The sequence below is a fragment of the Thunnus albacares genome, chromosome 10 (assembly GCF_914725855.1).
Source record: "Thunnus albacares chromosome 10, fThuAlb1.1, whole genome shotgun sequence".
In the NCBI taxonomy this organism is placed as follows: Eukaryota; Metazoa; Chordata; class Actinopteri; order Scombriformes; family Scombridae; genus Thunnus; species Thunnus albacares.
Genome location: NC_058115.1, coordinates 13,848,633 through 13,870,995, shown reverse-complemented (window position 1 = coordinate 13,870,995; position 22,363 = coordinate 13,848,633). Strand labels below are relative to the sequence as shown.

The following is a 22,363-nucleotide window of genomic DNA, read 5'->3' as shown; positions in this document are numbered from 1 at the left end:
ATTCCATCATTAGACTATCGGGGCAGAAGGAGGGGGCTAAAATAAAGATCCAAGCAGGCTATTTCCTAATAAAAAAAAGTTCTAACGTCCATCTAACGTCATATAGCGAAGACTGGTACAGTATAACAGTCTTTCTTCACAGTCTTTTAAAGCCTTTAGCGGGGTACATAGTGCTCGAATCGCACTTGAGGAGTTAAAATGTGTGGGGGGATAGTGTGAGAGGAAGCAGGCTCTGAATATTCTGTCTTAACGATAAGGATCATTTCTATGCACAGACGATGACCGAGCTGCCACTTCTAAAAGATAAACACAGCCATTGAAAAAAAGGAAAACTTGCAACTGCATGTAATATAAAAGTACAATCAACATATGATGAGGGTAGACCATGGTGGGTTAAAGAGAAGCACGCCTTGGACAGGTAGGAAGAGATGGCTAAGATAATATTTGAAGCAAAAAAGGCACATATTTTTTCCCTTTTATAATAGACGTGTGTAAACCTGGAAGAGGTTGGCTTGTGGGAGAAATCATCCTTTGAATGGCGCAAGTCGGTAACAATCCAGCAGAATTGTTTCCTATGTCCAAAGTATCAAAGCAGTGAAATATGCTTTTTAAATGACTGGAAAACATTTGTATCCCCCCATTTGACTGATAAACATTTTGTTACAACCTCCTATAAAAACTAAAAGAGGAACATACAGTCTAAAAGCCTACTTAAGAGCATGTTATTAATTAAGCTTTGTTACCTTCTCAGGTAACAACGACCTGGAAAATTGTATAAACTGTTAGAATTTGAAAATGTAGAAAATACTATCAGAACCTGTACATAGATATTTGTTTTATCTATTTTAGATATCGTTGTGTATTTGAAGGTAAGAAACCTGAGACGACATGGATGTTAAGCCTATTTTCTCTCTGTGATTATCTTTTATCTTACAAACAATTCCTACTTGTTATACACTACATCTTACAGCGGATTCAGACCGGATACGGAAGTGCCGTGAAGCACCGGGAAGCTCAGCCAGTTTCCTTTCGGCACCCATGTTGACCAACTGAACCGTTCAGACCGGACGCGCTGCGGCCGGCTTGCGATCTGCAGCCATAGTTTCGGTATAATTTATTATCAGTGATACAGCTCCGCTAAAAATATGCCCTTTGTCTATTTTTGACAGAAGCTGTGACTACGCCGAGCAGACTGAGCCGAGCAGGAAGTCAGACACAGGAACGGCATAGATCCGGTCTTTTTTCAAAAGAAAATACCCTCTGTGCCAATGAGGGACAGAAGTTCATCTGAAAATATTGATGATGGCGTTTGGCTGTCCAGCCTCATACATACATATATATACATACATACATACACACACATATATACATACATATATATACACATATGTGTGTGTGTGTGTGTGTGTGTGTGTGTATATATATATATATATATATATACATACATACATACATATATACACACACACACACACACACACACACATATATATATATATACATATATATAAGCACATATTTGTCAGTTGTGTCTAAAAGTGAGAGAGACAAGCAGGCAGACAGACACACACACGCACAGACAGACAAAGAGAGGTGGGTGTGGGGTTAAAGGCTAGCGTTGGCCAATCAAATGTAAGATTGACGAGGTTATTACTTACCAATGATAAAGATCAGCTCTAAATGTGATTAGAAAAGAGCATAGGAGCAGGATCGTTTGTTGACCGGTGCAGAGAAATGTGCATCCGGTGTGAACAGCCAGGCTCCTGCTCGCGCGAGAATTGACGCTTCGCAAAGTTTCCGCATCCGGTCTGAACGTGCCGTTAGACTGCTCGATGAAACAAAAACTTCTGTGCTCGCTGTCTGGTCCTACATAATTTCCTCCAGTCTCTCCGCTCTTTCACTACAGACCCGTAAGCCACTACAAAGTTGCATACTCGCTCCCAAAAACATCATTCACTCCTCGCCTCAGATCCTCAGTCCTTTTCATCGTCGCTCTTCGGGGTGTGGGGGTGGTGAGGTGATGTGGTGGGATTTTAAGGCATTGTGTCTGTTACGGGGCAGAGTCATCTCTGGTGGAACAGGAGTGCTTTGACACTCCCGGCCTTGAATTTTGGTAACTGGTTGCTGATGATCTCTGCCAGCATCTCTGGGAACTCCACACTCAGGGATTTATTCACAAAGGTGTAGAAGCAGAAGCTGAGCAGTCCACCGACCATCTGCAGACACGCAGAGAGGAGAACTTATTAGTGGATAATTCACACAAAAACAGGGTCAATAAAAATAAGGTATATCATACAACTTATTTGTAGTTAAGTAAGTAACTAAAGCAGTTAAGATGTAACTAAAAATCCATGCCTCTCCTGAGCAGGTTTAAGTCCTTCCTTAGCAACTGTTGCCATAGCACATTGGTTACAAAGATAGGAGAGACCATCATGGTATATCCAGAAGAGCTACTGTACTCGCTTTAGATGCTTAAAGATGTTTCGCCTCTCATCTAAAAGGCTTCTTCAGTTTTTTTATGATGAAATTGCTTTGCATGTTCGGTATCAAGCTGTAAAAATACTTTTCTTTTTCAATAGACAAAGGTACACAAATGATGCTGTACACACTTGATTTTTTTGTGGTGTGAGGTGATATTAGATGAATGAACACAGCTTGTATCGTTTGCTAGTTCACATGTGATAGCATACATACACAATGAATTTAGGGGCTCAGTGTCTTGCCCAAGGACAGAGGAGGCAGCCAAGGATTAAACCATCAACCCTGCAGTTAACAGACAACACGCTCTTCCAGCTGAGCCACAGTTATAGCTTAAGTAGCAACAGTGCTACTGACCAAAGTGGCAAATTTAGTGCCAAACTAACCATTTACAACGTAGAAGGTAGTGTTGACTTTTCACTCAAATCTAAGATCAGCTGGTGCAACAGGCTGCAGTATGAAAAATGGTTGCATACTGAATAAACTGCAGACAAATATACCAAAATCTTCACTTGTAATGGACTCAAAACATTTAATGCAATATTAATATTTTACACAAAAAGTGTGCTTGAGATATTTCGTGTAATAAGATACAGAAAACTATTCTACAATAAGCAAGGCCTGGTTTCACAAAAGCACAGTGACATTTGTCACAATCTTATCAGTTAAAATTAACAGTTTAAATCTAGGTAACTCTGCATTATTGTATGAATTTTCTTTGAACCACGTAAATACTTTAAACTAAATAAGATTAATCACTTGCAGTGGAATACTGATTAAGAATTCATTGAGAAAGCTGCAGACTGTTAACATAATGCTTGTGTCAGAGGAGGTGTTTTGTCCTCATATAGCAGATCTATGTACCTCATGCATGGAGTCTAACAGCTTGGTGAGCTGGTAGAAACGCTGCCAGTTCTGGCTGGAGTTCTCCTCACGCTTCACGATGGCTTTCCCCAGCTCCTTGATGTACGACATCCGAATCTCTTCGAACACCGCCTGACTCTTCAGGCCGTCCTTTGGCACTACAGGAGAGGTGACACTCAAGGTCAACATGTGGGACTGAGATAAGGATAGTGTACTGTACCAAACTGGTATGTAGTGTTCAGCTTTAAAATGCAAAGGAGGAGGGACGTTTTTTATATTTCTAATTAGCGTAAGCGTTAGTGCCATGAAGGACAAAAACAACTCCCAATAACATTTAGCATCACAAAGCACCAGCAGGACACACACTTGCCAGAACAAAACCAGCACACCCTGCGGAGGGTTGTGTGGACTGTAAGGTGTGTTTAGGATACCTGCAATTATAGATCCACAGATATTTTCAATCAGCTTGAGTATAATTATTGAATCTTTGCTTGCATCTTCAATTCTCCTGCAATAGGTTACATGTAGGAGACAACACAAAGGGAGGTTGAGTGTATTTCTGTGCTCTGGTTGGTTAAAATTGTGTGTGTGTATTTTTCTGTATCTCACAAGGCAAGAATAAAGAACTATTCTTATTTACAGTAACTGCATGTCAGTTAATGAGTTGGGAAAGTGCTGTGATGTGAGGTTTTGACCTGTGCATACATCAACTTTAACTTTCAGCATCTGTGGACAGTATTGGATCACAGTAATGTTTTTTGTAAGGATTGTGTTAACACAGCAGCACATTTCTGACCTGTGCTGAGCAGCAGCAGGACCTTCATGCACAAGTACTCGTCGTGGGAAACCTGCAGCCGCACGAACTCGCTGGAAATCTTCAGCATCTGCTCGCACTGGTCGGCCATGTAGGGCAGCTTCATCCGCTCCCTTGAAATCAGACAGAAACTGTTAAAACGGCACATACTTGTGTCTCCTTAGTGACAGCTGATTTATAATGCTGCCTGTGCAGTCTCTATCAGGGAGATGAAGCAGCGTCCTGTAATATCTCTGTAGATTAAATGTTGTAGGTCTTGCTGCCAACAATTTGTGGGTCCTATTTTAAATCTTTCTTCCGGAAATGAGATTCAGTTTATTAGTTTGTTGATGTAGAAGGGTTGAGGATGCAGATTTTAGATGACAGATGAGCGTCATCCCAGACATGAAATAATACTGTGGGTGAAAGTGAGGACAAACTCGGGCAAAAACTCTGGGAATTTATATTTATAAGAGTTGCTTTTTCATTTCTTAATCTGAGTCAAAGTGAAGAGAAAATGTATGGAAAATGTGCATCCCTAACCCCCAGGCCCATATGCTTGGCCATTCATATCACGCAAGAGTCTGTTTACCAGTTTCAGATTATTTCAGGGCTGCCATGATTATGAAAAATGGGGAAAAAGAAAAAGTCTATTACAGCCTTGAGCATGGTAACCGCGCTGACTGCTCACTACACTCTACAGCGTACTGTTAACACACAGAGTCATCACATCTATACGAAGGATGAAACACTGATTACTGATGACAGCTGACAGATGCTGTTTGATTTTCAAGAGATATTACATACACAGCACAGAGCAGAGAGCTGCACTGATAGACACACATACACAAACAGATATATGCATTGGCAGACTGTTGGGAAGAAAAAAAAAACTTTCCAGGCCATGTTATTGTCTGTTCTCACTTTCACACATAATGGTTAAATACTAAATTCTGCCAACAGTGACACATGATTTCAAGACAACGTGCTGCAGTGTAGTCAAAAGTCACACTGGATAGACTAAAAACTGAACGGTACATACTCATTTATAACGAGGTCTGGTGCGAAACAGAGCATGTCGCCGTTGCACTGTTGGTAAGACCTCCAGCCCAGACCGAAAGACATGAGGAAGAGCCAGGAGCACTGCAGCAGGGTCATCTGGTCGTCCAGGTGCAGGTTCCTGAAACCTGAGGGGAAGAACGAGGAAATACTTGAACGACTAAGACAGAGCTGTTCCACTCATACAGCCAGTGACAACATGTGAGAGGACATGGTGGTGCAATGACAACTAAATGTAGATACGCTTAAATTCAGATTTAGATAAGAAATAATAATCTTATTGTAAGCAGGTGAAGAATAACTAACTTTGTGAACAATAACTAACTTAAACTTTAATCTGTGAGCGCAGAATCTAGTAAACAGAACTCCATGTGAGCACCTGGTGGCCAAATGTGCCTGCGTGTCACAGATGGAGCAGCTCCAGATGCTTTGGCAGTTTGTTTCTTAATACAAATCAAATTAGACAGACACCCAGTTCGTGCTGCGCTAATATATTACGAATTTGTCTGTTTTTAGCCAACAATAAATATAAATATTCATGCTTCAAACTGTGTTGTGGGCTGTTAAAATGAAACACTTGTAGTGCGAGTGGCGCACATGCTGGCTGCATTTTGTGTCGTGAGGATACGCGATGTCTGAAATACAACATGGAGAGTGCCACATATAAATTTCATGCATGACTGGAAGCATGAGAGTTGTTTTTTTTTTTTTTCTTACTGTGGGAGGTCAAAAGCAACACTAGAGAAGGAAAAATGTGAATGTGGCACATCTGTGTTCTGACTGCAGACTGACCTCAGTGTGTCATGTATTTCTCGGCACAAACTACCCGACGTAAACTACCTTAATCTCACTGTATATAATCTATACTCACTGTCGAATGCACCACTAACCTGGCAGAGCCTTGGCCCACTTGACGGCAGAGATGACCTGTCGGCCGCCCAGCCTGTTGAGGGTGGTCATGAGGCGAGTGGAGGTGTCAGGCAGGCTGCTGTCGTAGCCGGCGTAAAAGGTGTCTGGCTCGATGGCCTTCAGCAGGGACAGCATCGTGGGGACGAGTTGAGGCATGCACTTGGGTAAGAGGGAGCGAGCCTCCACTGGTGGAGAGGGAAGTGCCTCGGGTGGGTTGCTCGGCTGGACACCTTTTAAGCGATTCAACTTCTTGGTTTTGCGCGCTGCAGAGGAGAGAGAACAGGGAAGAGTTAAATATCACAAACATAAGAAATGAAGACTCCAGGGTGCACTGTTTACACTTATCCGTGTGGTTGATATACCTTCCAGGTTCATGCCTGCCATTAGACACTTGCGGAAGCGGCAGGCTGGGCAGTTCTTCCTCCTGATCTTGTCTATGATGCAGTCGTTCCTCCCAGCGCACAGGTAATTATGCTGCCCTGAGACACACAGAAGAGGAAGATTAATCTGTTATTTACCTTCATTGCTGTGGCAAACACTCCAGGGGGAAAAACTAATTAGCTGTACCACAGTCCATTACTTTATAATGATGCCTGCAAAGTCATAATGACTCCAGCATTTCAGCAAATGTAAGTGACACATATTAGTGATGAATAAGGTTATTAGAAGCAATGAATGAATCAGTGAGAAATTAATGATCATCGTATGGCTTTTGTACCTTCCACTGCTCTCTTGAAGAAGACCTTGCAACTGCCGCAAGTGAGCACACCATAGTGGCAACCTGAAGCCTCATCAGAGCACACCAGGCAGATTTTATGAGTCCCGCTCTTTCCCTGTGCCGAAGATGAAGCGGTGCCCCCTTCCGGTCTGGAAGCAGAACTGAAGGGAGAAGATAAGACAGGGTAGAAAAATGTTAAGGATATTCAGTCTCTTAAAGACATGAAATTGACTAAAAATTCCTGTTTACTAAAAGTGTTACTTTAAAAGGATTATAAATGTCACATAGCTACACAAACATTTTAGTCAAATTCATACCATGGCACATACTGTATGCTTGTCTCATCCACCTCTACAACTGAAAGCATCTTTTCAGATTTGAGAGTTCAGCTTCAGTTCATATTTACATTTCTGCACTAAATCCTTACACAAATAAACTACACAGATACACTACACATAAATATCCTCCTGCCAGACTCAATGTGTTCCTTGTGCTTGTTTTTTTAATCTCAATTTAGCCTTCGTTCCCAACATCATGAGTGAAGAAAAGTAGGTCCCCTTGTGCCCATTTGGGCCTTTAAAGCCTAAACTATCTCAAGATCTTTGGTCACCAGTGGTTGTCATAAAACAGCCCTTCTTCCTTTGATTGAACCACAAATGTTTCCAGACCCAGTCACAGTGGTTACAGATGCATTTTTTCAAAATGACCACTAGATGACGCCGGGCTTTGCTGCATCCATGCGCCAGAGGTCCACACCCCCTTTCTAACCCAGTGGCCACAGCAACAACAACGCCCACAGTGAGAGGATATCGAGCCTGAGCCAAGCAACAACTGTGTCTGTCCGTCCATGTGTCCACACGTCCACCATCTCAATGAAAGCAAACAATTTGATTTGATAAAGGCTGCTCTGGACTGTCACTGCATAGTAACGCACTTATGAAGAGCTGTGTTTGAGCTGTGGAGCCAAGTTCACTCTTAGTTACACAACATGAGGGTATTATCATGAAAGCAGGCCAGGCCCCAGCAGTCAGTGTGCCTAGCAGGATGGGAAAACCTGAGTGAAACATCAAAGCATCAAGTCCAGAAGAATTCAGCAGCCAGATAAAAAAAAAAAAAAACCCATCAGGGAGAGACCTCAGAGGAGGCTGCCTTGCCATGACAGGGCTGAGAGCTTTCTGAGCACAGCTGACAAACACACTGTGGTCAATTAAGTCCGTCCATTTACCTCCAATGACTTGTATTTCAATACAACTGTGCGCTGAGAGTTTGTGAGCTTTCGTTTTCTGGGTGTCATTAACCGAACTCTGCATTGTTTTGTACACCCTCATACTTTCTGGTTGGTTTGAGAGGCGAGGACACCACAAAGTGGGGTGCTCACTAAACAACTCTCTCTAGGTCCAGCTGTAAGAGGTTAAACCTGGGCCAGATTTAAATCAGAACACAGAGGAACTGCATAAACATAAATAAAACTCAAATAACTCAAATAAAACTGAACTTGATCACACTCTGCAGAGACACATTTTACACAATATTTAGAAGAACAAAAGGCTTTGATTTCACTGTGGTGGAAACAGCCAAGAAGCATAAGTAGCACTAAACAAATCACACACTATATTGTGTGCACAATTTATCTTAGTTTGAAGTGGACAGCCTAAGCAGCACCAACAGTAATACAAATATTTATAACTGCTGTGAAAATCTAAACTCTCTTTCAGACCTGGAAATTGGATTAATTATTGTAATGGCCTATGCAAGTACATTTCTTACAGAGACAGAAACTGCATTTATTATTTGTCTGTAAAACTGGCAACAGGACAAAACAACTAAACTACGAAAATTTCCAAGAAATTAACAATCACACATCCACATCCGAAAAAATCCAATACATTACAGATTATCCTAAAATTGTGCTTAGTTCATATATCAGTGTTTCCCAGCAAAGTCAGGGCCGCCACAGAATCATAAATAATGAAAATCTCATGACAAGCATTTATTATTAATCTACAGAGAAATATTGAGCCCCATTCAGATAAAGCTCTGATAAACCCACTGCACACTACCTGCTCAGCACCAAACTGAACACAAATGAAGTTACTGATAGGTTGATGAACATAGTAGCTGCTAAAGAGGCAGAGTAACTAGTGGAGTTGATGGAGAGAAAAAATAGAAGTAGGAGGCACCTCCCGTGGCTTAGGGGTCAAGACCCCAAACATAAACCAGGGACCCTTGTTGCATATCTCTCTCTCTCTCTCTCTCTCTCTCTCTCTCTCATTTCCTGTCATCTCTCCACTATCACTAACTAATAAAAAGCATAAAAACAAAACAAATCTAGGAGGACAGTGAAGATTGATCTGACACCACATCAAGTGGTGAGAAACACAACTCAAAATGACAGCTAATGTCACTCTGTGTCTGTCAGATGTGTAAACAGGCAACTGTTTTTTCATGTTGTTCACAATAACAACTTTAAATGGTGGTTATATATCACTGTTGTGTTAACAGCTTGTTTCACTGCCCCCAAGTTACCAAAAACGTCAAACAATGCTGCTTTAAGATCAGTTATAGGAACACAGCTTATAGTGTGCAGTGATTCAAAATGTGTATTGTCTCACCAGATAATTGCATTGTGACAAAAATCTAATATCAAGGTATCATGGTTCACAGCTCAAAATATTTTGGGTTATTAACTCTTATGTTATATTATCTTTAGAAATGCATTTCCGAGTTCTTCATCCCATTCACCCAGCATGTCTGAAGGCCTGCCGTATGGCTCACAGCCAACGGTAAACACAAAAAACAGCAGCCGGGGTGAAGGGCCACCCAGTAAATACATTTCATATAAAAGAGCTGTGCCGTTGTGATGATGTTACCAGTTCGCCATCTGTCTCACACACAGATTTATGTGGGGTTTCCTCAACACACCGCTATGAGAGCACACACACAAACAAACAAACAAAATCCCAAAAGCAGGACGTGGTGACCAGCAGGGTGGGCGGAGGAGGCTAATGAGGCCAGTGTGATGATGATGATGTCACAGGGTGTGGCGGGGTAGCCAATATGTCCTTCACTGGCCCACTGGGATTGTGTCAGCAGGACAGCTTTACTGAAAGGCTTTAGGCTACTGGTTCCAATCCAATTACTGCAGCCGCTATATGTTTTAACAATAACAACAAAGTAAGTCACAAGCAGCATCATTGCTTTCTGGTATTTTTCCTCAAAATTCAACGTGAAATCGGTTTACGACTTTCAATGAGGCCGTAAGACAAGCTACAAATATGTTTTTGTGGATTGTAAGAGACAAACCAATCAAAGCTGCACAGCAATGTGGGAAGACCAAATTTCCTCTTTTTGAAACCATCTGCTGAAGTGCGTGCTTGCCGTCGACAGGAAGTTCTCGCATTCCCTCAGAGTTTACTATCGGTCAGAGCTCAGCTGCAGCACAAAAGCAGAGACACCCCGAGATGGGCCTCGACTTCAACAAGAGCAGAGCTGAGAAAGTTAAGCGCTTACGTTTGTAGAAGTGTGATCAATCAGCCTGAGTTGTAATGAGGCAAGCCACTTGATGCACTTACGACTATGCCGGTGGCCCAGTGCCCTGCTTAACAATTCATAATCCCCCTTCAGCCATGTGTCACGAGTGACTTAGAAGGCCTCTGCTCAATATACCCCTGGCTCTTCGTATCTTAAGACAAGGAGCAGTCTGAGTAATATTGTTACAAAACCCAGCTATTTCTTTTTAGGTGTGATGGATCTTTCTGTGCTTTTATTCCACATATTAGCCTACATCATCCTACTTGACCTACTTCAGGCCCAGTCACAAATGAGTAATCAGACAGATATGAACAATCGTCTTATTCAACTGGTTGTCTCTGGCAGACATGTGGTGAGGTCAAGCTCCTGAATTAAACTGAATACGATGGCCAAGTTACGACCGTCTTTAACTCTGTGTGACATACTGCAGTCCTCTCATTCATGGGGAGATTCGGCAGGGCAGCGGGGGTGTAAACACAGAGAACTCCAGCAACAAATGCAGGGTTTTCCAGCAAAAAACTTGAACCTCACTCAACATTCGACACAACACAAAGTCACGTCATCCGGAAGGGAGCTGCGCTGGTCAATTACATACATGCAAGTGGTCATTCCTGGTAGATTTAATTTTCTGCACACATCTTCAAGCAATATGCAGCCAAATCAGGTGCTTCTCAGGTCAGGGACAGCAAATTAATTTCCTGGTAGATTACTTTGTAACATGAACTGAGTATTTCGACTGTTTACCCAGCGATGGCTGGGATCAAAGATAAAACAGTTGTAAAAGTATTATAAACCTAAACCGCCGGGCAGAGTTTTGGCTTCAAATAGATGGATCTGTTATTCAAACTGGACTTCCTGGATGGCATTTTATGACTCGCCATTACCTGGAGCTACACCCCCCCCCACTGTGTCGATTTAATACAGGCCTAATTTAGGTCTAAAAGCCCGCTTAGGATCTGCACAAAAATCTGGCTGGGTGGCTGCATGGTTCCAATCTGACTGCCATGTTACTGTAATGATTATCACTGTTCCTGATATGGATCAACATTGCACCAACAGGGTCATCACCCCTGATCTTCACCAAAATTCTGTGAGCGTGAAAAGAAGAGCAGAGGAGGAGCAGAAGGAAGTGCTCCTTCCCCGAGGTAAGAGCCACCAAAATAGAAAGGGGAACTAGTCTGCACGCTCTGAATCACTCTCGCAACAACAGCACCGCTTCTATTAGGATTGAGAGACTGGATTTGTTTGGCCAAAGTCTGGGCTGGACTCTAACATATCTGCCCTTCAATGACAACGTTATTGCTTTATAGGTTTGTGACATAACTGCAACAGTGTCACAATACACAAGCCACACTGTAACAGCAATACACTGACAGTAGGGGTGTGCCATATCATATCATTTGTGATAACAGCAGTATAAATCTTAATGTGATATGAAGTTGTCTTATCATATTATCTACAGCGTCAACACATACAGTGTTTCCTCTGGGTTGACTGCTTTAGGGTGGTGGCAGCCTCGGGTGGGGAGATGGGGGTGGGGATGTGCTGAGCAAAACTTGGGAGAGACTCAGCAGCCACACAGTTCTCCATTCTCTGTTTAGCGTCATCAGGTTAAGCTAACCCGTTGTTGCTAACTTCGGGGTTAACCCCTTCACTTTTCCAGCAGTTGGGGAAACAACAGACGAGATTTTATTTTGCTTGAGAAGCTGCAGCAATTATTAACTGACACACTGTAGTCTGTACTGTACATTTACTGCCAGATTGACAACTTGCTGCTAACCTTTTCCTCTGAGTTTCCCAGGCAACGACACAGAGGTTGACTCACGTTTCGGAACAGCACCGCATAGAGCCTCCCAAACGCTATTGATTTCCGAATGAATGGATATTTGGCGTTATTTTTGGCATTAAAAAAAAGATTTTCTTGGCCTGGCAGGGCTGTTGTTGGCCTGGCGGCCTGCCAGACCTGCACAATTATAGGGGAAACACTGACATAGTAATTAAGTTATGTTGATGCCGGCTCGCTGTGGAGGAGTTTGTTCCAAAAAACAACAACTTGGGTACTGTAGAAGAGGCCTGATAACATGAACCTTCACAGAAAAAGAGCAGAGGCACTGCATCACACAACAAAGGCCACAAACACACTGAACTGAGAGATGAAACGCATCAGGATCTGTCAGATTCATGATTGATCAATCATTGCATTGTACGTTTGAGTCACAGTAATTTATCAGAGCATGACGCACCACCGGGACAAAACAAAAACCTTATGAGTTCATAGATGTTGGTAAAAATACAGTAATGCTTTAACAGGATGTTTGTGGAAAAAATCACTGCACAACCAGAGAAGCACGAGCAGTCAAACAATAGACTGAAGTTTGATAATCACCAGCTGGACACATAATACTTGTCTGCATCGAGTTCAGCTGTAGTCATGTATGTCAGTCCATGAGGTCCGTTTGCATCAATGACTCTGATGAGAGTTATTTTAAAGAAGAGCAGAGAGTCACTGCTCTCAACACATCCTGTGGCTGAATCCACCATAATTAAACAGATAGGATACAGGTCTTACCACACCAGCTGAAAATCATTTTCAGATGGTCATAAATATGCTTATCACAAAAATATGTGCAGTTATTTTAAGGCCACGTCGCCCACCCCTAACAGACAACAAGAGTTTTTATGGCCATAGTTTTGGTTCACAATACAGGCAATTAGCAAGATACTCTTACATGTGATACTCTAGGAGATCCCTCAGTGTCATTGTCTGCAAGGAGCCATTGTCTCCTCCTTCATGCTGTACTGACAGGCCTGTTTAAATAACAGCTACATTTTATAGCCCCAAGCAGCAACTAGCGCTTGGCTTCAAACACCAGAGGAGAAGATTTAACTTAACCCATGGCAGAGCACAAGAAAAAACAATCCCAAAGGACTTGAGTTTCCATATTAGTTTCCATAATCAGAGCAGTTAGTGTGTATAGGTGGGAGGTGGCTTCCAGGCCTTTAAAATGAATTAGAGGATTGCTGCTACTGTGTGCGCTGCTGTAATACCTTCAGCTGGATACCACTGGATGTGGGAGGAACCCACTCCTAAAGTTTGACTTTGCTGACTCGACAAATGTACACAAAAGTAAGAAGAGGAGCACAAACAGCACACAGACTTAGCTTTATCTTCTTAACCTCAATATGGGGAATTTCTATAAGCCTATTCGGTGTCACAACACAACAAAAACTTAACATAAAAAAAGCAAAACTGTGGTTTCAGGGGAATGCGGTAATAACGCAAAAGCGACTGGAATGGCTGGCATTTGATCTGCTGCGTTCACATCGGCGCCAGCTGTGGGGAGGCAGGAGGGAAAGTAGGTCAGGAGAGTGAGCTTCACGGCAGCGCTCTGCGGTCTGCCTGCCTGCCACAGCGCTCACGACACACCCACATGCACACATAGACGCACACCTACACACTCCTGCATTATACACAAAGCTAACAGACACGCATGTCCCGCACACACATACACAAAATCATAAAAGGTTATTTACAGCAGCTGAAAGCTTCTGCTGACAGTCAAGGTCTCTGCCCTTGGTTGCAGGAAGCAAGAAGAGGGGACAGAGAGAGAGAGAGAGAGAGAGAGAGAGAGAGAGAGAGAGAAAGAGAGAGACCGAGAAAGAAAGAGAGAGAGAGACCGAGAGAGAAAGAGAGGGTAGGTCAGGCAAGCGAGGAAGAAATTCAAGGGGTGTGCCAAAGCAAGACTGAATAGCGACTCTGACCATAGGTTACTCTCAAAACACAGAGACCCAAGACTATTCATATACTAAATATAAGCTTGATATATATAGCTATATATAAACGTACTAAAGACCAAAAACTACTCATGTATCACACATAGCAGCAAATCACAGCTGATCCCACAGACAGCTGTGACAGACACCATTTTACTTCACCAGCTCTTAAATCGAGGCAGTCGCTGCAACAGTTAAAGGCTCTAGATTCGAAGCTGATCCTCAATAATTACCTGATAAATATCAACTACTGAGCTCACCCCAATCACCAAGAAACTAATTCATTCAACAGGTTGCAACAAAGACTTGCAGGCTGCATCTGCCATCTTAACTGCCTTCAATGTTGCCGCCTGCTGTGCACGTGACAATAAAAGCTCTTGAATCTTGTCAAACACAGCCCTGAAGGAAGAAATCATAACCTCCATTTCATCAACAGGATGTAAATACAAAGAGTATAGCATTAAAAAACTTGCGTAGTTATGCTTCTTTGTATCTAAAGTATGCTAGTTTATCTTATGCATGATTTGAGGAAACACAAAGGAGGGATAGTAAAGGTGTTTGGTGTGACAGAGATGAAGTCAGAAAACCGCTTCAATACAGCACCGAGTGGTTTTCCTCTTAAGCTTTATTCAGAAGTGAGTCAAAGCGAGTTTCCAAAGTTGACTCAATATTCCCACATGTGAAATTCTTTGGAGTTTTACTACTTTAGTGAAGACACTGTCAGATGTGCTCTTCAACTTGCCCAGGCACCGCATCATTCAGCCCGGGTCTGACTACGCAGCAGGGCTCTGAGCCAGTGATTCAGAGCTGAGAATTGCATCTAGGCCTCATTATTAGTCAATCAGTTAATATTAGGACTGCAACTAACGACTACTTTCTCTATAGAGTAATCAGTAAATCGATTAATTTTCTCAATTAATTGATTTGTTTGGTATATGACCTCAGAAAACATTGAAAAATACCTATCACAATTTCATAAAGCCCAAGGAACAATCTTGAAATTGCTTATTATTACAACAATGAAAAAGATGTTCAGTTTAACATCATGAACAACAAAGAAAAGCAGCAAATCCTCATAGTTTAGAGGCTAAAAGTAGGTAATGTTTGGCATTTTTGTTTGAAAAATGACTTAAATGATTAAACCACTATAAAAGAAGGTGCTGATTAATTTTCTGTCAATCAACTAATCAATTAATCGACTAAATAATTGCAGCTGTAGTTAATGTGCAGCAATATCTGCCAGGATATGACTGAGAAGTGTGCAGTGTGTTATTTAAGGATACACAATGGTTGATTTATACATAGAAAAACTGAGCAAACGTTCGGAATCCATCTGCTTTGAATTTACTTCAATAGATGACTAACTTCTAGTTGTGTGAGAAATTGAACCATAAATTACATACAAACATGCATAAAGAGCAAACTAGATGCTGAAGCTACACAACACTGCTTTGTCTGCATATGAGATGTGAGAATGGCTCTTTTCAGCGAGCCGGTTTTATTACTCCCGCACACAACGTCCCTCCATTACACACAATTGAGTCAAAAGCCTCCCAGGAAACTCCAGTAACTTACAGTGTGTGTTATAAGCAACATCTCCACACAGCATCTGCTCCACAACATTTCTTATTTGGTCAAAAAGCCCTGAGGAACAAAAAGGGGCTAAAGTCAGAAGCAGGATATATGGCTAAGTCATTACATCTGACCCACAAACTGAACTCCACTCTATGGGCTGGGCCAATCGCAGGCAGAGGAGGAAATGCCACGCTAAAAACAAAGGTTACATAACACGGGGCCTACAAAACGAACTGTGTTATTATCTGCCAGAGGAGTTATGTTTCAGCATTTTCGCTATACAATGCAGGTACTTCCTTTCAATGCAACTCAGGGTTAATCAGGTCACATCAAAACCAGTTATCATACAGTAAGGGTGTGTATTTCCCAAAATAGGAACAAAGGCGGAGCAAATCTCAAGGTGAAGCATTCTTCATTGTGTGAGAACCGGAGCACTGAGTCAGATCATAAAAACTGAGTCAGACTGTAAAACTGTGATGTATAAAAATGAACAGGCAAGAAAAGGAAAACTAACTAAAGCGCTGCTGATGTGTGAGACGTGGTTGTGTTACCAGTCCCAGCTAGATGGATGAATATTAGAAGATCTGCACGGTGCAAAGCAGCAGCACCCGACCTCTACAGCAGGGCAGGTACTCAGTGCCACGCAAGGTCCTCTAAGCCTCAGCCTCAGCAGGAAGCAGCAGCACCATAGCGTGAGAAGCTGGAGGAGATGGTGACCTGATGCCAACAGCCTGACAGCAACGGAGCCACCGCAGCCCAGCGCTCTGCTAATTTCAAGCCACTAAATGTCACACAGGTTGAGGCGACTCCCACACACTAGAGACACACACACACACACAGACACAGAAATGCTAAGCTTACACACAGATAAGCCAATACACAAACAGGCGCACGCCCACACAAAAAATGATCAGGGCTCACACGACATAATCCTTGCTTAAACACGCACACACATACACATACGCAGACGCACACACCTCTAAAGAACACAAAGACAGTGCGATTAAAGCCACATGTGAAATGAAGATGAGGTATCTCGTGTCTCTCCCCATCTGTTCTTGGTCGCCAGACATTAGGACGACTATCACACAGATGATACCATGCATCATTTGCAATAAAAATACAACCACATCTGTGCCCTCGATGGCATGACATACTTCTGCGTGCCAATCTTTGAGACATGACTAGAGGCTGATTACTCCCCGTCAGATAATCAGACAGGTGTGAACGACAAAGAGACACAAACAAAACAAACAACAAAAAAAACCCCTCTAAGACAAAACATACTGTGTCACACCACTGTTAGAGAAGAATTTCTATTGAGCTGCTTCACAACTGGGGCCCAAAGCCACGTTCACAGCTGAACCCATAAAACTCTACAGGGAAGCAAAGCAATAACTGCACAAAAGACACTTTGTGGGGCCATGCGTAGTCCACACACTGTGACTGGACTCTCTCTACATTCGTCTGAATGAGAGCTCACTGGAAAGAAATCCCAGCAGAAATTAAGATTCAGCAGTATCACATGAGTAAGTCAGAGAAGAACAAGTCGCCTTTTTCCACTTTTCCCTACATAGAAAGAATTTCCCTCTTACTGTACAAGCCTGACTGAACTGTAAATGCCACAAGTCATTCATCCCTATTGTTGAATGAACTGTCTCTGCTGCTCCTTGGGGACAGATCCGCTTCACGTGAAGACAGTGCACATCTCAGATTTATTTTTGGCATATTGCAACTGGAGGATCCGAGTGATCAACCGAGAACGACCTCATGAGACCCCACAGAGTTGATACCGAGCAGGACTAACCAACTGTTGAACTGAAAGTAAAATACCTAGGGAGATAAAAAAAAATAAAAAAATAAAAGTAATGATGCTATCTGGTCCACACACTGGCATTGGGACATGTCATGAACAGACACATGATGCTCGGGCTTGTCCAGTCGGAGAGTTAAAAAAGATTAAATGTCTGACTTGGATAAAAGTGGAATTCCCCTGGCGTTTTAACAGCACATCCTTTCTCCAGAACTGTGTTCATGCCTGCAGCCCTTTTTCTGTAAAGTCCATTCAGTCGCACCAAAAGGAGATTGGTGGGTTAACTAACTAACGCAGGGGTTAACCCCAGCATTTTTGTCTCAGTGATGATGGCTTCCCTTTAAGTCAAACTCCATTGCTATGGTAACCAACACCACAAACCAAACCCGGCGAGGTGCAGTTTTTGTTCTGGCTTATCAAAACATAAAAATGTCCACCTCCTCAAAAACGGACGAAAATACCACACTGTCAGTGACAAGTCCTGAAGAACACACGCAGCAATGTGTTTGGAAACTGAAGAATGATTGTTCATTCGATTATATCAGAAATACAGTGGAGTGTTTGACTCTGACTGTAAAACAGATCTTAAAAACTAGCAGATAGCCACTGATGCTTGTGTAAGTGATACATAATATTTTGAGCATATTAATTGTTCTTTTATAATATAAATGACAGAGCAAATCTATAATCTTTATATGAACTATACCTGAGACGACACTATCATAGAATTGAAATGTTTTTCCGCTGTGCCCTAACGATGTAGTTATCAGCCTTTTAATTTGAATAAGGAAGAATATTTTCACAGTGACAAGTACCTCTTACTGATCCATTTGCACTACAATGTAGTAACACATATTGTTTCTGTTCTTCAAGCCTGTTTATTCACACATTTTTACTATCTCCAGTATTCTCCTCTTCCTCCTTTCCTACACCAGCTCCGAGCTACTTAACATGTGCAAATTTCCAATTCTTTTACACTCTATGTGTAGATTATTGCTTTCAGTATTTGATGACTGTATCATTTTCTACTCTTTTTATCACTTTTTCTTCTAATATAGTCATAATATATTTCACTTTGTTGACTGTTTACCTTTTACACATTAATGATTTGATTCTTCCCACAGGGATCAATATTTTCAACGTTATTTAATATCTTATACCTTATCTGCATGTCATTGGCTGTTTGTTACAAACCCTACCTGCTTCATGTGTATGACCTCATAGACTGGAAACCCCTGGACTAACACAGCCAGCTGATAACCACTTTTATGAGAGTGGTTAGAATCATCACAGTGTTTGATTTGTGAAACCAGATAACTCAAAAACAGCCTGTCTACAATGAAGTACAAACAACATGAGCAGAGCTGCAACTATAAGTTATTTCTTCAATGTCTATTAATTTTGTCAATGACATGTCAAAAATAATGACAAATGTCCACCACAAGTAACTAAAGCCCAAAGTTTGGTTTCAATTAGTGGCTGATCCAGGCATATTCTGTTGGACTGGTCTCACCTATTTGAAGCCTGATCCCTTTCCGAGTCTTTGTTTACTGCACTCTGAGTAAACAAGCTGTCAAAGACATGAGCAGGTGAACCACAAAGCAGCGTAAACAAACAACAGCCAGCAAATTTAATTAATAATGTCCAACCTGACAAGTATCAACAAGCCAAAAGGTCTTTGGATTGACATTCCAGTGACATTTCTCAGGTGAACTTTGTCTCTAAAAAAGGTGGCCACCTAAAAAACTCAATTTAAACATCAGCATTGTGTTCGAGCTGAGAATAAAGAAAGGCTGTCCAAATCATTCCCAAACTTTGCCGCCACAACAGCAGAACGCTGACACTCCTCAAACCAAGAATACAATTCAAATCACTAAAAAGGGCACTTCACAAGATACTAAAAGGACAAAAATATAGAAATAAATTATTAAAAGGAAGCTGACTCAGGATATATTTTCTTAGTGTGTTGTTATTCAGCTGTGCATCATATCTCAATTTAAAAAGGCTTTAAGAATTGTAATGCAGGCCAACTTCTAGCTCTGTGTGACCTGTGCAGCTGTAATAAGGGCTAGATATAAATATCAGACTCAGGACAGGGACCCTGGATGAAAAACCTTGCAAGAAAACTTGATTGGGACATCTTAACTTTAAATGTCTTTCTTTTTCTAACAACAGTCAAAAATCCAGAGGATCTAGTTTTCAATGATGTGTGAGAAGGGGGGCAGTTAATCACATTCGAGAGGCAGCAACCAGCAAATATCTATTTTGACTTGATAAATAATTCAGATTAATAATCTGTTAGCCACATTGTTATGAAATAAGATTCTGATGAGTAACTAATTGATAATCATTGGAGCATAAGGACATGAGAATTTGTATGCATGAAGCATCTTTCAAATGTAGAAAGGATGAGGACTAATAAATCTGGTCTTTGAGAAAAGACGTCTGGTGATGCAAGAGAGATTAAAATACATAACTGATGTCAGGTCAGCCGATTAGTGCCTTCATTTCTTACCTGGCGAAGGTGGTGGGGTAGCCGGGAGAGCTTGGGAAAACCTCACTGACCCTGTGCATTCCCGAGTTGTCCACAACACTTTGGCCTCTGTTGGCCCAGGTTCCAATGGTCGTCACAGGGAGATAAAGGTTGGACACTGGCTTTTGATCCTTCTGCTGCAGATCTTCATTGCAGCTGCTAGGGCTGACTCCAAAGTGGTAGCTCTGTCCTCCTGAAGTGCTGACCCCACAGATGGAAATGGGACTAGGGCTGGGCAGGTCTGTGGAGGACGTGCCGCTCATTTGGCAATAACTCAGGCCTGCAGACGTCTTCTCCTGTTTGATCACACCTGGGGTGCAGAGCTGAATGAAGCCAGCATCCTTTTCTTTCTTCACCAACGCTGACAAAGTGGTTGTAGGTGTTAAGCTGGCAGTTGTGGATATGCTAGAGCTGGATTGATCTGGACTTGCCATATTGCTGCCATTGAGAGCAACGGAGACTGCGCCACTGCCGTTACTGCTCTCAACCACGGCAGGTTTGATGTCCCTCTCCGAGCTAACATCGCCAAGCAGAGAATCATCTGCCAGAGTAGACAGGAAGGCATCATCCCCTACATAAAAATCTGAGGGGGACCCGGTGAGCTCGAAATCATGGAGCAGATCCAGTGTGTTGTCACTGAACAATTTCTGGTTCACGTCCACATCTTTCCCAATGTGCTCCAAGGCATGGTCGAGGTCAATGGGATCCTGGTCTTTATCCATGGAGAAATCTTCTGTTTTCATGGCGAAAAAGTTGGGATCTGATCCCCCAATGAGTGAATCCATGGAGGACTGGGTAATGTCTGCTATACTGGCATCCAGCTGGGGCAAATTCTCCCCCAGGGTTTGACGACCAAATGAGGTGGACGTCTGGAGAAGCTGCTGCTGGGACCTCTGATCTTTGGTCGGGCCCCTGGGCTCTGAGTCTCCCTGCAGGGGGCCTACGGTGGCAGTGAAGGAGGCGGAGGTGAGCTCCTCTGGAAGGGGGCTGTTGCTGAGGCCGTTAGGCACCTGTCCTGGCTGCATTAACGGGCTGGATGGAAGAACGACAGAGGTGGTGGTGATGGACACAGCGTTGTGAGGAGCCACTTTCAACGGACCTCCCTCCTCTGAGCTTTCAGTGTAGACCAGTTTGCTTAAATGGTCATCTCTTCTATATGTTATCTTCTTCACTCCACCTTTATCCATCTTTTTATTTTGGGGGGTAAACAGACAGAGTTAACAGACAAGGTTGGATAGCGTAATAACCACGTTAAAACACACTAAACAGGAGCTTTACGGACATGCTACGAAGCTAGTGATGTAACATTGTAATGCACTTTAAGGTGGTTTTAAATTGTGCACATGCAGAGTCCACTTAACTAACATTAGGCCGGTACAGGACCGGGGAAAGTTGCCATGCATGCCCCCCTGCGCGCCCTTGATAGCTAACAGTAACGTTAGCTAAGTATAGCTAACCGTAGCTGCCTTAGCTACTCCCGTTGGCAAAACGACAACATGAGCGCATGTTGGCAGCCGTGCCGACCTTTGATAAAGCATACTTCAGTCGAGTACACATGCCACGGGTCCGACCACAAATCACACACAGAGAAACGTAAAGTTTACCCATGGCTAATACCTGCTAACGTTAGCATGCTAGGTAGCAATGTGGCTAACAGCTACAGTGACTACGTCCCTACATTTCGTGCCTGCCAGCTAACATAGCCCATATAACTACATATTTAGCGTTAAAGTGTGTCTGTTAGCCAACACACATATCAACTCACATCTGAATAAAACCTCACACTTACCCTTGAAATGACTGGTTGTTGGTGTGTGTCCACAGGTCGTCTGTCAACATTGTTTTGGTTGAAAGTGTCACTGTCTCAATGTTCGTTAACGTTACTCCTCTCGCGTCGTATCCAAGCTACATGGCTACATAAACCCCAAATAACACGTCAAGATGACGCTGTTTCAGCAGCTTTCAGTCTTCCCACTTCGACCTAGCGGTGAATTGTCATGCAAACTGCGTTAAACTGGCTGAGCTGTGGTAATTCTCAGCTAGCCACTTGGGAAAGTAGGCGCTCACCTTCAAGGAAAAACATACAAAATGGAGAACTGAGCAAACTGAGCTGTTTACAACATGCAGCGCCGCCTGCAGGCCACACAGGGTGACTGCAGGTTATTGTGTTATCTGGAGTTCAAACTCTCAGCGCCAGTTTGGGGATTTAAAATGAGATTTAAATAAACATTTAACTCATCAAAAACAAAGCAATAAGTTTGTATGTAAGGATGTACTGCAGTGCAATTAGTAATGCAGTTTTTGTGTCAAGACACA

The 22,363-nt window shown here is 42.5% G+C and overlaps 1 protein-coding gene across 1 annotated transcript; it reads right to left on the bottom strand.

Annotated features, from left to right (window-relative positions):
• Positions 1 to 1,450: 1,450 nt before the first annotated feature.
• nr3c1 (nuclear receptor subfamily 3, group C, member 1 (glucocorticoid receptor)) lies at positions 1,451 to 22,151 on the bottom strand. The gene is made up of 9 exons (XM_044363054.1): positions 21,837 to 22,151; positions 20,030 to 21,234; positions 6,822 to 6,982; positions 6,466 to 6,582; positions 6,085 to 6,366; positions 5,178 to 5,322; positions 4,139 to 4,269; positions 3,343 to 3,500; positions 1,451 to 2,216 (listed from the first exon to the last, which is right to left on the bottom strand). Exons 2-9 carry the CDS (start codon positions 21,232 to 21,234, stop codon positions 2,064 to 2,066), a joined length of 2,352 nt encoding a protein of 783 aa, XP_044218989.1. The 5' UTR covers positions 21,837 to 22,151; the 3' UTR covers positions 1,451 to 2,063.
• Between the last annotated feature and the right edge of the window lie 212 nt (positions 22,152 to 22,363).

Coding starts and splice junctions, on each gene's coding strand:
- nr3c1 (XM_044363054.1), bottom strand. CDS start 21,234: ATGGATAAAGGTGGAGTGAAGAAGATAACATATAGAAGAGATGACCAT. Junction 6,367..6,465: donor GGCAGGCATGAACCTGGAAG/GTATATCAACCA, acceptor TCTCCTCTGCAG/CGCGCAAAACCAAGAAGTTG. Junction 2,217..3,342: donor TGTTAGACTCCATGCATGAG/GTACATAGATCT, acceptor GCGTGTCTGCAG/ATGGTCGGTGGACTGCTCAG.